Below are 15,557 nucleotides of genomic sequence, written 5' to 3' on the forward strand. Positions count from 1 at the left end.
TAGTCGTACTTGTAGAATGCATTTGCCGAATCTCATGTTTGTGGATACAGTTTGGCATACATGACAGTAATACAGGACAGTATTGTCAGACAGGGCACGCGTGCCCCTGAAGATCCGATCATGCATGAAATCATAGCTCTAACGTGGTCCCCACGCCACGGACTCTTAATTCGGGCCATTCATATGAGATGAGATGGTATCTGCAGCATGAAGGGGTAAGATGTTTGGTGGCAAATGAAGCAGTCAGATTGTTTCATCAGCTCGTTTGGGCCTGTTACAGGTCAGGTACTGGACTTGTGCCTACGTACAGACCAAGTCGGTAGGGTCGCTCTGGAGTCTGGTCTGGAGTCCAGCAGGATGGTACGAAGGCTAAAGAGGGATTAGGGCAGATGGAGAAAGAAAAAAAATAAGAAAGGAAACGAGGAGCGCGGCCCTTGATGGGCTGGTCTCGAAAGGAGACGGATCCTGGAAGTCCACGTGGTGGACCGTGGGATGGCTTCGATGGCTTCGATGGCTGGCATGGCCGCGGCTCAGCTGCAATAACCAAGCTGCTGGGTGTGTGTTTGTCTTCCTCCTCGTATGTGCATACCGTACAAGGTATACAGCAATCGTGAAATGGGAACGCCGATGGTGGCTGCTTGGGCATGCTGCCACAAGTTCCCACTAAGCTGAACCATCCGTCCAAGACTCCAAATCCAGACTTGAAGTCTTCAACGTACGATGCTGCATCCCACACCATAGACCTATCTGGAATGTTGACACGAAGCCTTCGGCTGTCGGCCAGTCGCAGCGAACGGAACGATCACCCAAGACGGAGCCTTTCACACATGCAAACAGTTACCTACAGACTCTGGCTGCACAGTAATTACACTTTCGGCCAGATAGACAGGGCAGGTTACCGCTAATACGAGCCACACAAACAAGGCGGTCTGCAAACGCTTGTAATTATCATCATTTCGTCACAACTTGGAGTGGCTGGTGGCAGGCAGGCAAGTAGCTAGCCCATCTTAGTTGCCCAGTTCTTTCGTTTAATTTTTTCTTGTTTGCCCTTCTTTTTTTCTCTTGCCGAGACATCCTGCGCACAATGGACAGAAGCATACGACCCATATCTGTTCCGGACTGTCGGAGATGTAGTAATACAACTACACGGTACACCATCGCAAGCCAGGGTGGTTTTCCTGGGGACTTCCTGGGAGCATGACAGGTGAAAAGAAATCTCCCAGACTCACCGCTGGCCGATTGTCAATCCCCAGGCAGGACTAGGTCGGCAAGGAAAAGGAATTAAGTAAGTAATTAAGTGGGAGGCCACAGTGGGGAGTGGGCGTGGACTCAGCGGAGCGAGAACGGAGCGGTCAGGGGCACGGCACCGACTTTTGCACCACCGAGAAATGAAATGGATGGAAGGTCAATGGAAGGAAAGTAGAAGGACGGGAGAAGACGCCCCACTCTCCCTTTCCCTGATCGTCGTGCCCACTGCCCTCTGTCAGCACCGTAGGTAAGTTGTTGTAACTTGGAACCTTGATACAATAATACGAACCAACAGCCAGCAGCCCAATAGTCAACGTCCAGTAGCCAACACCCAACACCAAAGTAGCAAGGCAGCAAAACTCACGATTGGACTTGCAGAACAAGCCCAAGTACTGGAATAATGGACCGGACTGGAGAAACGGCGGTGGGCTAGCGTTTTGGGCAGCAGTACTGCGCAGTGTGTAGACCAACGTGGGAGCATTTTGAAGCCGACATACGTTGTTGACTAAGATCCGACTTGCTAACTAACTAACGATCTTCGCCTACCATCACCGTGTCTCGCAGTTCATCATCGTGGTACGGAGTAGGTATGTAGTAATACTGGAGATACTGTATGAGTATGATTAGTCTTTCAATTTACTGTACTTTTTTCTTCCTCGCCAAGTGACGCCCGCCGATTACCCTTCTGCTGTGTCAGGTTTCGGCGTGGTGACAATAACGGCCACTGCAAACCCCTGCGCATTCCTGGCCCACCTCACTCTCCTCTCGCAACAATGTCCCCTTCGCAAGAACGCACGCACACAATGACATGCGCACGCACTACTTACACAGTACAAGCCAAAGTACGGAGTACACGATCAGATTTGTACAAAACATCTGTAGACGAATTACACACACAGCGCGTTTGGCGCTCCTGTCACCCTTTGAACAGTCCACCCAGCCTTATGAGACAGACCATGCCAGTGCCGGACGTCACTTGTACCACTGGCATTCCTATGCTGCTGACCGCCGGCTGTTTGCTCCTGCTCATACCTAGTCACTTGTACAAGTAATCATGCTGAGAAAGGAGACAGCCTCTCGGGTCAGGGGTGGATTTGAATTTCTTTGATTCCAATATCGGCGTGTCTCCGACCCGTTTGCGCTAGACAAACGTCTGGCACCCAAGGCAATCCCTACAGCCCGTACCTGTGTATGAATGTGTCTAATAATAAAATTGAATAAAATACATCAGCGCACACCTCGTACTGTCAGCAGGACAAGGGTTAGAGGAGGGCGGAGGGGCAATCCTTCTACGATAATGAAATACCTAATCATCACATTGATAACTAACTAACTACTGCATGTATTTTGTAATACTAGGCAGGGCATGCGGTTAATGAGGATGAGCATGAGGATGGCATTGAACCCCAAACATCTTTCTTCACCTTCTCCACAGCAAGCTTAGCGATTAGTGACGAGTGATGTCAGGATGTCAGAATTAGGCATGCAGCCCTCGTGGTGATTCAGCGAGGCGCCGGTGTGCTTCGTCGCCCGCGTTTCAAACACGCAAGGCAGCGCAAATCGTACCCGTACACAGTACTTGGTCGGTGGTAGCCTTGCCCATCATTCTTGTGTGCGAATGAAGAGAGAGGACAGGTCTCCAGTACTTCCGCTCAAGCATTACCGACACACCGTTAGGTACGAGGAAGAGACCAGTCTGATCGGGGGGGCAAGGAGGCGGGGGTTTAGTCGGTTGGATCAACAGCAGATGATTGACACAGTCACGAGGACGATGAAACACGAGAGGATGAGAGAGAAAGAGAGAGTTGTGAGCTGTGCGTTGTGTGCGTTTGCGTTGTATGATTGAGAGTGGTGACAGCCCCTTGTTTCCTCCAATCCGTAACGATCCATGAGTATCCATGTCTCCATGCCATGCCATGCCCCCATGCCAACCTATGTTCCATGTCCCATGTACCTTGTCCAAAAGCGAAGCAAAGAACACCCATGCCATCGTCATGAAAAGGTCCTGACTGACCCCCTCCTCCCCCCCCTTTGGCGTGGTGTGTGGCATGTGGGCAGTAGCAGGGCATTGGCGATGTGTGCACGCTATGCACGGCTCAGAATAGACCCACCCTCGTCGTTCCAAAGCAAGCCCAACCCCCGTCTGCGTCCGTTCACGCCGCCGCCGCTGGCCATCTCCACTGTGGTACCGCTGTTATTACTTTCTTTACCTACTCTACTCTACTACTGTAGGCGTGGTGTGTACCGAAATGTGGTGGTGGGTGTGGTGGTGGTCACTGTAATGGTGGTGGTGGTGGTAATTCACCCCTATCCCTATTCCCTCCAAACAGCCCAAGCCTCAGCTCTCACCGCTTTGGCCTTCCCATGCTCGGTGCCCAGTTCAATTACACCATCATCAAAAATTGTACGTAGGTAGGTAGACTAGGGACGTGTGAAAGTAGCCTTGACCGTCCTTTTCTCTCATTCTCCCCTTGTCGCAATCAAACCCCAAAACATAAATACTCTTTAGCCCCCCGGTTTGCCATAGCTTGGTTTCATTAACACTACACACATTCACATTCACACATATAACATCGACTTCTTACCTCTTACTCTACTACAAGAGAGATATATATCTACCTACTCACAGATACTACCACTACCACTACCACCATCACCATCACCACTACTCTACTATACCACACTACGACATCAGTCTCGGTATACCTTCCTACCAACAACGATCAACTCAACCAATCAACCAATCCACCCAAGAGCCAACAAACTCCTCACATCCTTCGAAATGGCCATCATCAGCAACGAGTCCAACATGTCCACACAAAACCTCCCTCCTTGCCCGGGCCCACCACCAACCCGTCCTTTGCCTCCTGTCCCATCGAAATAAACAGTCCATGGACCATCGTCCATGTTCATGTTTGATTTCTTGACTCGCAATTGACTTTCGGCACGCATCTCTATCTTCTAACCTTACTTCGCCTTACATACCTTTACCCTAATACTCGCTTCGCTCCACACACCAACCGGCCGCCTCGCTCGTGGCATAACTGCGCCATGTCAGTAAGGCCTTCTGCATTGCTATTACGATCCGATCTGGGGAATTGGGGATTAGGCAATGATCCTCCTCTACCTCTTAACTACGACGCCCCAACACTGAACGTCCGTCTTGTCATACGCCAACTCCACGCTTTGCCTGGCTTTACCGGATGAAGCCAGTCTATGCAACCTATCGGACGCCGAACGCCATCATTGCTGAGCTGACATGCGATGCAAGGCTCCTTCCAACGCCTTGCATCCCTGTCGCCGCCACGAGTCTCTGACTCAACGTCGGTCCTGTTTCTTTACTTCGTCTTTCTCTGCTCACAGGCTGGTCCGGGTGGAAGGAACCAGCTTCGTTTTTGTTGCTTATTTTTTTGGTCCTAGTTGCTGCGCCCATCTACTATGGTTCGCATGCACAGCGTTGTAATACTGGAGCGATATCTCCTTCCAACATCACTTTTTCAGTTATGCATCTGCTGGCGCGAAACATGGGGAAATGAACATGTACTGTAACATCATCATTAGACACGGATATCTCTTAGGATTTGCACCAACTTTGGGAGGAGCTTCACAGCCCTCAAGGAATTACGAAATACCCCACCATATTTACTACACGCATTTTAATCAAATCAAAACTTCTCGATCGCTTTTACCTCAAAGAAACATTTGCTCCACTTGCTTTTCTCTCTGTGTGCCTCGCATCTTCCATCCTGATTCCGCTTAGTGACAGACGTGAACCTGATCGGCATTACACAATCAATTGGAGAGGGGAACCTCATCCCAAGGAAACTGTTGTGGGGACGACTTTGTAGCGTAGGGTACCGTTGCCTTAGAACCTCCACGCCTCCCACGGGGACGGCACGCACATGCTAACAAGGGTGATGCGACCATCCCTCGTTATCATGATCAACCTCGCACGTCGGTTAGCATGATATGCAATCCCTTGGACGTATGATATGGAGCATGACGGCAGCGTGGGATCGACATTCTGCATGCAAGTCCTTCTTAGAAATCCTTGCTCTGGGCTGAGATATGATGATGAGAATCATGGGTCGACGCAAGTTGTCCACCGATAATGATGGACAGGACAGGGACGGGATAAGACAGGATAGGATGAGATGCATGCACCGCCATGGCTGAGGCCTAATTACACCTTAGGTAGGTACTGTACAACGACAACAATCCCGCGATCCCCACAAAATCCATTGCAGCGGTGCACAGCATGATGCTAACGTCAGCCAACAATATAAGTCAGCTAGCCCAACTAACCATATTACTTGGTACAGTAATTAGATAGTTGAACATGGTTATCGCTCTAACGTCCCTAGCAATATCCATCATGCCATCCGAATGCGCATGCGTTTTCCTTGCTTTTCGAGAACTAGGACGGAGTACTTGGTCACGGAGTTGCTGTGGAGTATTAAGTGCATACATTATTGCATACAGACATGGACGAAACCTGCTCCTTGCCTGCCGTAGCAACTGGGGCGCTGCTGGATCGCTCGGCATGGAAGGTGGAGTGTGTTCGTAGGAGCCGGATGGCATACAAGCTAGCATGATTGATGAACTGATGATTGCAAGTACCAAACAAGGAAATCTTACGTTCGAATAACAAGCGCGAGTTGCTTTGGGCGTAGACTATACCGTACTATGCATACATACCAACAATTCACTAAAGATGATCCACTACTAGGTCTGCTCGGTCCGCGTAATCCCATCTTAATCTACCATACTGTGTACAGTGCAATGCAGCATGTCTCCTCTCTATCTATACGAACTTAACCACGTGCGATGGGAGGAACAGGTTGTTCTGAGTAAAGTTGGCACGCGAATCTCCTTCGGTAAGCCGTTGGTGCATTTTCCAGAATAATGAATGGGGCCGCTGCTGCATCCGTACATCCATGCTTGCATCATCATCACCACCACCAACATCATCAACAGCATCGTCATGATCATCATCGCGATAATTATGATAGTGTACATGGGCAATTTTGTATTCGAGATTAGGGGGTAAACATTACGAGCACGGAAGCAAAATGCATGGCATATTCGTTTTGGTCATGGTCCACCCGGATACATTCATTATTGTCTTTCATTATTGCTTCCCCTCATCGCCTTCTCCTCTTTCCCCTCTACCTAACTTAATCGTGGCGGGGCAACCATTATGCATCCGCCCTCGCCGTCCCAACACCACAAGACCAGTCTGCCAACCAGCCAGCCATCCGCCAGCCTTTGCAACACAGATCGACGATGGCACAACAGGTCGCCTCATGTCTGTTTGTACTGTACCTTTTCCGTCGCGAGGGAGAGAAATGCATTGTTCTTTACTCCCGCGGAGTCGACGTCGTTCGGTCGCCGCAAAGGCACAGCCTCCACCCACTCAACGAGTTGATCTGGAGACAATTGTCTACCTAATTAGGGTAGGTATAAACCGAATCGAATCATTATTGCGCGTAAGCCGTGTGGCAGAACAGCCACAAGAACCTTGATAGATATCCGGCCCTGAACGGATCGAACGTGCTTATTCCCTACAAGTTCAAGACAAGGACAGTGGCGCTTGGGGCGCTTAGTCTCCCTTTGTGTTGTCTACGGTCAACACTCCGCCCTGGCGCATTGGGTAGAGGTCAAGTCAATAATTGGTCCATAACTATATCCTACCGATCGGTGTGACCGTCAGCAAGCAAGCAAGCAAGCTGGAACTTGAGTTGGATCTAGGGCTGGAGCTGGAGCTGGAACTGGGCCCTTTGATCCGGATTGAGGGCAAACACCATCACCCATTGGTATCAACCACCCCTCTTCCTGCTCCTCATACGGCTGGGCTGTTCAGCCAAGGCGCTCAACTATCTACTCCACAACGAATCGGTTCAATGGCGATGATGAACGTGCACAGAACGAGTATCATCTTTTAGAAACGGTTGAACGGACGGGAGGCTTGCTGGCCGCACTGCCCTGCCCTGACCTGGCCTGACCGGACCGACCTGACTTGACTTTGACCGGACTGAATATGCAGGCCAACAGGACGAGATGGAGTTAAAGTGCAGCGCAATAATAGAACAACATCCCAAGGACGGACAGAGAGTTCAGTCGAGCATGGCGCCGCCAAATGCAGCCATTGAAGGAGCTACTAGCTAGCAATTGATCATCTGCTAGCACTACTCGTATGCAGCAATTGCTCCTCACGATGATTCCTTTTCGTTTTTACTTTTTCGTCTCTGCATCGTCCTTCCTTCGCTCTAGCCTCTACCTAGGTGGTTGTGTTGTTGGCGCGGCACGCACGCACGCACGCACGCACGCAGCTGCACACACGTATGCTCTGCAGCATGCAACTGCAGATTATTGCTGAGAAAGTCGTTCTTGCTTGCTTTTGTGGCATTCTCCGAACCTTTTTCGTCCCTCTCTCTAGGTACTCCAAGATTGGGGATCTTGGGTCCCATGACCACAATGTCTGTCTGACACGAAACAGCATAACACTTACCCAAGCAAGGTCTACAGCATCATGATTGATGGATATTTATCGTTGTCATCGTCGTCGTGTTGGCAACATGCCTTGTCTGGTCCATTTGAATACCTGCCTGCCTGGCGCCTTGTCTTGTCAGGAACGATCGGTCGCGTCAGCGCATCAGCAGCGCATCATCACCACCACCGTCGGAGAGAGCGCCGAGCCCCCTCTCTCCACCTACAAATTCACATACAATTTGCCTACACCCTGATACACATAAACAGACTAGCTGTCGTACGGAAGAGTATCGACTAGCAGGTATTGCCTCCATCATCAAACAATCAGCACTTAGAGGGCCTGCCGCTCGAACAGAATGCGACACAGCATGTACGCCGTCTGTATGCATGCATGTGTACGGAGTACTTCGCACCAATACAACAGTACAACGCAGCGGCGTCTGGAATTCTGCAGCCTGCCTTCGATGCAGTACGTGCAGCAGCAAGGCAAGCCAAGGCAAAGCAAGCAAGCACATATCAATCACATGCGCATGTGCATTTCGCGTGCGAGAGAGACCAAATGCTGCACAAGCATCCATCGTCTCTGCTAATCCTTGCCAGCAGATCCTTTTCTGTACGGTATTTTACTTGCCCAGCCGTTTCTCTTGTCTGCAAGTTCAACTTGCACGCCTATTGCGGCAGAACGAAGACATTTCCCACAATTCATCTTCCCGCCTTACGGAGACCCTGATAATCCAAAGTGGATTCTAACACGGGAAGACTTTTATGACTCCTCGCTGGGCCGCAAGGCAGCACCCCACAGGAACCCAAGGAAATCCTTCCTGAGCGGTGAGCCACGTCACGAACAAGGACAACGCTGGTGAATCGTGATGATAGAATTGCGCTGTCCTGGTCCTCCTGGACCCTTGGATAGGTAGTTATAGTTACCGGTTCATAGTTCACACTGTGAACGGGGGTACTCCGTATCGAATACCCAAATCTTCACGAACTTAACGATCATTTACAGGGTATTGAACGACGGGCCACTACTGCAGGAAGACCGACAGAAGCATACCAGGATCTCTGCCTTATCTGCGTCTTACGACTCTTACCAACTTCATCCTTTGATTATTATCCAAATGCCAATTCCTTGTGTGCGTGTGAGTCATTCGCTTCCTTGCAACAATGATCTGCATTTGGCGCCGGAGCGACATCACCAAATTTGAAGAGTTATGTCCGTCTCTCATGCTCTCTATTGATGAGGTTTCAGATTAATAATGATTACATTCGCCGTACCAAAAGGCATAGGGCTTCATGTCAGAAATAAAAACGAAAGGCTTGAGATCATGAACGGAATGGAGGGATAAGTCCATGGATTGAACATGAACTCTACTCTGTACAAATGACGTCCACCATCAGTTCGAGAGATGTGCGGAGTGACAGTTCGGTTGTTCAAACTGCAATTGGGCAAGGACGGTCGTGCCCACAAAAGTGACGATTGCCGGTGTCGAAATCTACAATTTTGTCCATCCGCCAAACTCACCAGAGGCAGGATGTGCGACATCGCCCCGTGCTAGCGATCAAATCAATCTTGAAGCGAACTGACAGGACGGTGGGGTGGGAAAGGACAGGGCAGGCTTGTCACACGATTCCAAGGCCATGGGAACGAGAGTTACGAGACAGAAGCAAACCTCGCAGCGATTCCCCAATTAAGTCTTTCAGACACCATTTTGGGGATCGTGAACAAAGAGCGGCTCCAAACGGCAGCGGACGACCGTTTAACTTACTCCCCCTTGCTTAATATTCTCCAACCTCTTCTTTTACTCGCGCTCTCTCTCCTGAACGCTTCCTAAAGCCGCTAAGAATGTGACGGCCTCTTGCACACGAAACAGGGAATCCATGTCTAATTCGGCGAAATTCGCTCGGTGTCCTTGGGCCTTGCCATAGCGAGAACGATAAACTTGCCTCCTTTTTTTTGCCACCGCCTAGGGTTTGACGATGTCAAGTTCGTCGAAACCTTTTTTTTTTATTCTTTGACCTTATTTCTTCCGCCCTGCCTCACCCTGCCCTGTTCGTTTCGCAATTGCTTCTCATTCGCCCAATCAGACCGCCTCCCCTGAAAATCTTACCATTGCCTGTGACCTCATTCCTTCCTTTACCGAAGGTTCACGCTAAGTGCCGTGATTCTTGGCAGGTACAAGTTCATTCAGTACTGCACAAATCCTGTGTACCTGACCTGGTCGGCGTCAGGAGGCCAACGACTCGTAGCAGATTAATACTACAATGTTATACCCTCTGAAACATCGCTTCGAATAGGTGTATCGTCGGGCAATTCAGCCACGGCCGAGGTTCCCTCGCCACTACCGTACGTATACTTGTACGTATGTGGTAGAGGCGAGGTGAGAAGGGTTTTATCTCCGGTCCCAGAAGAGACATTGCTCTATCATACCAACTACAATCTCACGCCCTGTTTTCTTCCATGGTCAGAAAGACGAGACGATAGCTTCGCCGCGGTAGCCGCACCGCCACTTGCGCACGCCCCCAGGTACAAGTGACAAAAGTGTAACAAAGACCAAGCAACATGCGAACAAGGACAGGAACAGGAATAGGAACAGGAACAAGCGAGCGACCCCTACCGCTCATTCACTTAAATGCCGTATCATGGGGTTGATGGGTCAGAAGGCCTGCATGCCAATCCCAAGGCCGCGGGGGGATAAATGGCTATGAATTTTGCATAGCAATTCTCTACATATGCATATCACTGGTCCATTGGCCTTTCACCCGCCTCGCTCGTGAATGGCATGGCATGGCATGTATGGCAAAATAAGAATCAATCAACTTCCCATCACATCCCCCCACGCACGCACGCGCGTGCTGCGCGTGACCATTATCCATGGACCATATCCTCCCTCCTCTTTACCAGGGTGAACGAACATCAATATCAATATCAATCAAGCCCAGCGTCAGCCAGGTCTTCGAAATCGTCGTCCCACGTGCGGCATTCGCGGACGTCACCCATGCTGGATGACGCTGATATCGCGGCCCACATATAACTGTAATCTCACCCTGCCTATATAACTCCTGGGGGAGGGAGCTGAATAATGTCACGAGCCACATGAACATCGATCCCCGTAATTGACTCTTGCCCGTGTGAATTACTCATAATCCCTATTCCCGGCCGGGGGGGAGGAGGTCGGTCACTTGATCGGTCGAGCGAGGGAGCCAATTGAGATAATGCTGATGGTACATATTGATGATAGTGGTATTAAATCCATTGGTTTTGATCTATTTTGGGATTCAGGCTACCTACTTATCGCTCCTATACGATTGCAGGGGATATTGTCACTAATCGATTCTCTCGTTGATATATCCGCTCCTTATTGACCAAGGTCGGTAAGAGGACAGGGCAGGGCAGGACAGGACGAGGAAGATGACCAGCCACAAGACAATGGCAGCAAGCAAGGTAAGGCGGGGTAGATTTTCACCTCACACCGCCGTAGGTCACGAACTTGCGCTTGTCTGTTCCATTGTAAGGCCTGATTCGAAGCTCAAATGAGCGCAAAGAGGGATCGAATGGGGAAGTACACAACATGGTTGGAAGTGCTCAGAACCCGACTTGTCGTGCGAGAGTTGGGCACGTTCTCACCAGGAGCAAGATCACTTCAGACGTCACTCATAGCTTCCAAACGGTTGACTTGGGAAGATGAAAGATACGTTGACATTCCCATGACGGAGGACATATCTGAAGCACCGGCGCGGCATCATTGTGAAAGAACGGATGTAGTCCAATTCCGCCCAAAAAGAAAACAGCAATTACCGTCATGATATATCATAAATCCTTCCCCCAAAGCCCATCATTACATCATTATTTGTGCAGGTTGATCAAGCAGCGTAGAAGACCCTATGCTCGCTCCCCTTTCCTTCCGGTGGCCTTCAGCTTTGCCGCAAGATCTATCACGCCGTTGGCCCATATATCCATGTCTTTCTCCCCCTTCACTGTGTCGCCACAGAAGTTACTAAGAAAATCGCACATGGTCTTGACTTTATACTTCTCGCCGTAGATGAGCTCCGCCTTGGGCTCGACTTGCGTTTCGATGCCCTGCGGAGTTAAAGCAACCCCTATCTCGAAGGTGACACGGACTTTGGTTTGGAGAGTTGGTAGAAGCATATTCGATGAGATTCCCATGCGCTCATCAGAGAGGATGAACTCATCCGTAATGTAGCTGTGCTCAAGCCAGCGGGCGCCTTCAGCAACAGCCAACGCAGTTGACCAACCATTCTTGACCAAGGCAAGGACGTCACGGATTCGAGTCTGCGATTGTGGTATCGAATGTAGATGCCCTCGCAGAAGTTGTAGGAAGAAACGTTTGCTCGTTGTAAGAGGCCGTGGGTGTGGGGTTGCCGTGTCCCCAATGTAGGTCAAAGAGATCGACGCATTGGGTGTATCGGCCCCCGTAGCGAAAGCAGAGGGCTGAAAGTACAGCTCTAGATCGTTCAAGTGTGCCATGGTGATTGCCTTGGACGATGCAGAGGTTATGCTCCAGCCGTGGGCGCGTTCCAACGTGGTCACTTTGGCTGTTCTCATGTTAGATTCGTTCCTACGTTGCAAAAAAAGATCTCTCGCTCACCTCTGAGTCCATTGACTTCAGTTGTAGACCAGCCGCGGTACTCTTCCCGAACACGTTCGGCTTCCTTAATCTGATGCACACATTCCACTTTGCGTTCTTTCGCGGCCTGTATGAACGCTTCCTTGTTGGCAAGTTCACTTTGTAGCTCTGCAATCACCCGTCGCTTCGATGCTAGCTCGGAGTCAGTCGCTTGAAGTTGCTCGCGCGTGAGTTCAAGTTCCTCGCGGTCACAACTGTTCAGCTCGTCATGTCGCTGTTGCAGCTGGGAACACTCCACTTGCAATTGCCCATGCTGCTCCTCCAAAGAGGGCAGAACGGAATCAAGCAGCTTCTCTCGCTTAGCTAGAACTCCTTCATCCCGCTTGAGGCCGCTCATGGTGCCTAGTAGACCGTTTTTGAGATCGTGAAGCAGGGTGCTTCGCCAACTGTACCATTCGCCACGTGCTTCCAGCCTGGCATTAGTCTTAAGATTCTTGAATTGGTTATCCATGACAGCGCGCTGATCCGGTGGAGCAGTGAGATATTCGCTGAATAACAACGGATTATCTTCCATGACATTGGCTTCCATGGTCCTTACAAAGTGGCGTCCATCGGAGATATACTTCTTCATTTCGTGACATGCGTGTTGGTAGAGTTCGAACTCTGGAAGGGTACAAGCCGCCGCAACAACGTAGCGATCCAACGATTCCTCCTTCTCTTCTACTTCCGTATCGCGGAATGCAGCAGGCGCGGCGGTGTGCCTGCGTTTCGTCGTGCTCAGATCCATAAAACGAATCTTGGTCATGTCGAGGAATTCCTGCAGGGAGATTCGCTCCACTTCCTCATCGGGCTGGCCATCATGTTCATCTTCGAGATTACCTTTGTCCTCCTGCTCGGGCTCTGCACCAAATGCTACTCGCTTTTGTGGGCTAACACTCCTGCGTGGGGTTGCTTTCTTGGGGGTAGACGCTTTCTGTTTTGGAGTCAAAGCCTTTTGAGGAGAACGCGATTTGAAGGGAGATGGCGCACCCCGTTTGACTGGCGACGATAACGCTTGTTTCCTGGGGGTAGACAATAGCTTGATATTGTCAGCTAGTGATGTTGCGGCCTTCAGGACCGGAACTTGTGGGGCAGTTGCAAGGGGACTATAATGGACAGATGATAAAGAGGATCGACGTCGATTGAGGATCGGGGCTGCAATGGGGTCGCCCGGTATCGCTTCTACGAAGCCTGCCGAAGACCCATCCACTGGCGTTGAGACACGGTCATCATGAGTTGAAGATATCTGCGGTGTGGTTCGCACGAAGGGAGAAGGCTCGAAGTCCTCGATTACTTGCGCTGGGATGGTGTCAGGGGTCAAAAGAGTCGCGCCTTTTCGGCGAGCGTCTGGTGATTTCTGCGGCGTAACAGATGCTTGCTTTGGGGAAGGCAAAGGCTTTGTTGGTTTCAGATCGGACAGTTTACGTTTTGCTGGAGATTTTGATACAGATCTGACGGGAGTTGGGGACTCGATTTTGGACGGCGTAGAGATGCTCACCCCAGTCGTGTGCTTTTCTGGAGTGCTAATCTGCTTATTTAATAGCTGGATGCCGCCCACGACGGTTGTGAACTCCATGGACATATCCTCATCGTCGTCGTCTTGATCACTGCTTTCAGGCTGTGTATGGGGGGGTGCAGGTGCATCTTTGATGCTACCCATGGCTACCGTGAAGTCCATCGTTGCGTCCCCGAATGATGTTTCCACGCTGTTCCGTCGCGAAGCTGCTTGCTTTGGCCCGGGCGCCTTGCTAGTAATGCCACCAATGGCTGTAGTAAATTCCATAGTCATATCTCCGGGTGACGAAGCTTCTTCAGGCTGAGTTCGGTTGCGAAGGCTGGTGCGACGACCTGTTGGCCGTTTGGCTGGACTGCCTTGTGAACCCTCAAGCATCGAGACGCGTCTCTTCAAACTCTTTCGCCGGCCCGCGTTTTCTTGGGTACTGCTTTGCTGAATAGCACCCAAGGGCATTGTCAAGTCCATGCTGATGTCCTCTACATCGTCTTGGCTGCTAGCTGGAGGTACGATTCTGCCCATCGCGCGGGTGATGTCCATGCTCATTTCCTCTTCATCGCCTTCTTCGTCACTTGGTGTCGTCGCAGGAAGTGCTGGATAGAACGGGTCCATGCCATCCTGATCCTGGAGTGGTGTTGCGGCAGGTTTCCTTATCCAAGGCGTAAATGTCGCTGTTATCTCGTCTGCTAGCTCCATGGTCTTGTCCCCATCGTCGTCGAAGTCTAGTCTTTGAGTTTCCGCATGCGCAGTAGCTTGGCGTAAAGCAGCATCCAGCCGCCCGCTGCTTGCAGTTGAATCCTCCGATGGAGATGCATTATTCTTCGCTCCTGATTCCTCGTTGTCTTCCGAGTCGCTCACGATATCGTCCCCACCGCTCGAGTCATTGTCCCCGCTTGCTGGACTGGACGAAAGGATGTCGCCCGGGTTGTTGAAGTTCATGGGAGGTATTCCAGAGCTCCGACGACGATTCTTCTTCTGGTGCAGGTCCCGTTGGTTTGCGGGCGATGATTCAACTTCTGGTTCTCGCTCCTCGACTTGCTCCGGAGGTGTAGAAGGCGGCTCTTCGACATCGAAACTAGGCCCAGGCGAGGCGCCTGTGGAAGCCTGAGAGACTTCGGACGCTCGCCGTGTTGCGTCAGACGATGCAGATGAAGTAGTTGCGTCGCGCAGGTACTCGACCACGTCCCATGTATGTAATGTAGCCTCGGGGGCGAAAGACACGCGTCGTTTAGCTATCCGGCGAGTCAGATTGGAATAATGCCATTTGAGCGTAAGAATGGTGCACACCTAGGGATTTGCGTCGAGCTTCGCGTCGCTTTTTCTCATCTTCATCGTTCGAAGCAAGGATGGACTTGACGGCGGGGATGAATGCAGACTATGTTCGCAATTAGTTTATAAGATTCAATGATTGGGCCAAATTCGCGCTTACCTTCCTGCGATTTCCTTTGCTCTCCTTCAACGCGGGCTCTTCCAGCGCGTTCAGACCGCCAGGGCCGATGCTCTTGCTTCGCGTGCGCCGGGCGGATTTCTTTGGGGATAGGGATGAACTTCTGTTGCGAGACGGGGCGGATGAGGTTGGTGCGGCGACCAGACCATCCGCGATATTCTCCTTGCCTGAGCCATTCGCCATGGTGTGGGTGTGGAAAGGAAAATGAGGAACAATGAATTGAGGCCGTGTT

General features: G+C 50.8%; 3 protein-coding genes across 3 annotated transcripts; 1 reads left to right on the forward strand and 2 right to left on the reverse strand.

The window, feature by feature from the left end:
• Window positions 1–1,468: 1,468 nt before the first annotated feature.
• BU24DRAFT_417658 (uncharacterized protein) lies at window positions 1,469–1,846 on the reverse strand. The gene has a single exon (XM_033526776.1). It carries the CDS (start codon window positions 1,727–1,729, stop codon window positions 1,559–1,561), a length of 171 nt encoding a protein of 56 aa, XP_033390351.1. The 5' UTR covers window positions 1,730–1,846; the 3' UTR covers window positions 1,469–1,558.
• Window positions 1,847–2,326, forward strand: BU24DRAFT_417660 (uncharacterized protein). Its single transcript, XM_033526777.1, has one exon. The coding sequence runs from the start codon at window positions 2,022–2,024 to the stop codon at window positions 2,298–2,300; it is 279 nt and encodes a 92-aa protein (XP_033390352.1). The 5' UTR covers window positions 1,847–2,021; the 3' UTR covers window positions 2,301–2,326.
• A 9,111-nt stretch (window positions 2,327–11,437) lies between these two features.
• On the reverse strand, window positions 11,438–15,555 carry BU24DRAFT_362998 (Spc7-domain-containing protein). The gene is made up of 4 exons (XM_033524195.1): window positions 15,308–15,555; window positions 15,166–15,253; window positions 12,348–15,110; window positions 11,438–12,294 (listed from the first exon to the last, which is right to left on the reverse strand). The coding sequence occupies exons 1-4, from the start codon at window positions 15,506–15,508 to the stop codon at window positions 11,621–11,623; spliced, it is 3,726 nt and encodes a 1,241-aa protein (XP_033390353.1). The 5' UTR covers window positions 15,509–15,555; the 3' UTR covers window positions 11,438–11,620.
• Window positions 15,556–15,557: the final 2 nt, after the last annotated feature.

The sequence above is a fragment of the Aaosphaeria arxii genome (assembly GCF_010015735.1).
Source record: "Aaosphaeria arxii CBS 175.79 unplaced genomic scaffold BU24scaffold_1, whole genome shotgun sequence".
Classification (NCBI taxonomy): domain Eukaryota; kingdom Fungi; phylum Ascomycota; class Dothideomycetes; order Pleosporales; genus Aaosphaeria; species Aaosphaeria arxii.

What these genes read in the sequence shown, in the direction of transcription:
- BU24DRAFT_417658 (XM_033526776.1), bottom strand. Translation starts at nt 1,729, where the DNA reads ATGCTCCCACGTTGGTCTACACACTGCGCAGTACTGCTGCCCAAAACG.
- BU24DRAFT_417660 (XM_033526777.1), top strand. Translation starts at nt 2,022, where the DNA reads ATGTCCCCTTCGCAAGAACGCACGCACACAATGACATGCGCACGCACT.
- BU24DRAFT_362998 (XM_033524195.1), bottom strand. Translation starts at nt 15,508, where the DNA reads ATGGCGAATGGCTCAGGCAAGGAGAATATCGCGGATGGTCTGGTCGCC. An exon ending in GCAAAGGAAATCGCAGGAAG is followed by an intron (nt 15,254 to 15,307) that starts GTAAGCGCGAAT and finishes TTGCGAACATAG; the next exon opens with TCTGCATTCATCCCCGCCGT. An exon ending in AGCTCGACGCAAATCCCTAG is followed by an intron (nt 15,111 to 15,165) that starts GTGTGCACCATT and finishes CTCGCCGGATAG; the next exon opens with CTAAACGACGCGTGTCTTTC.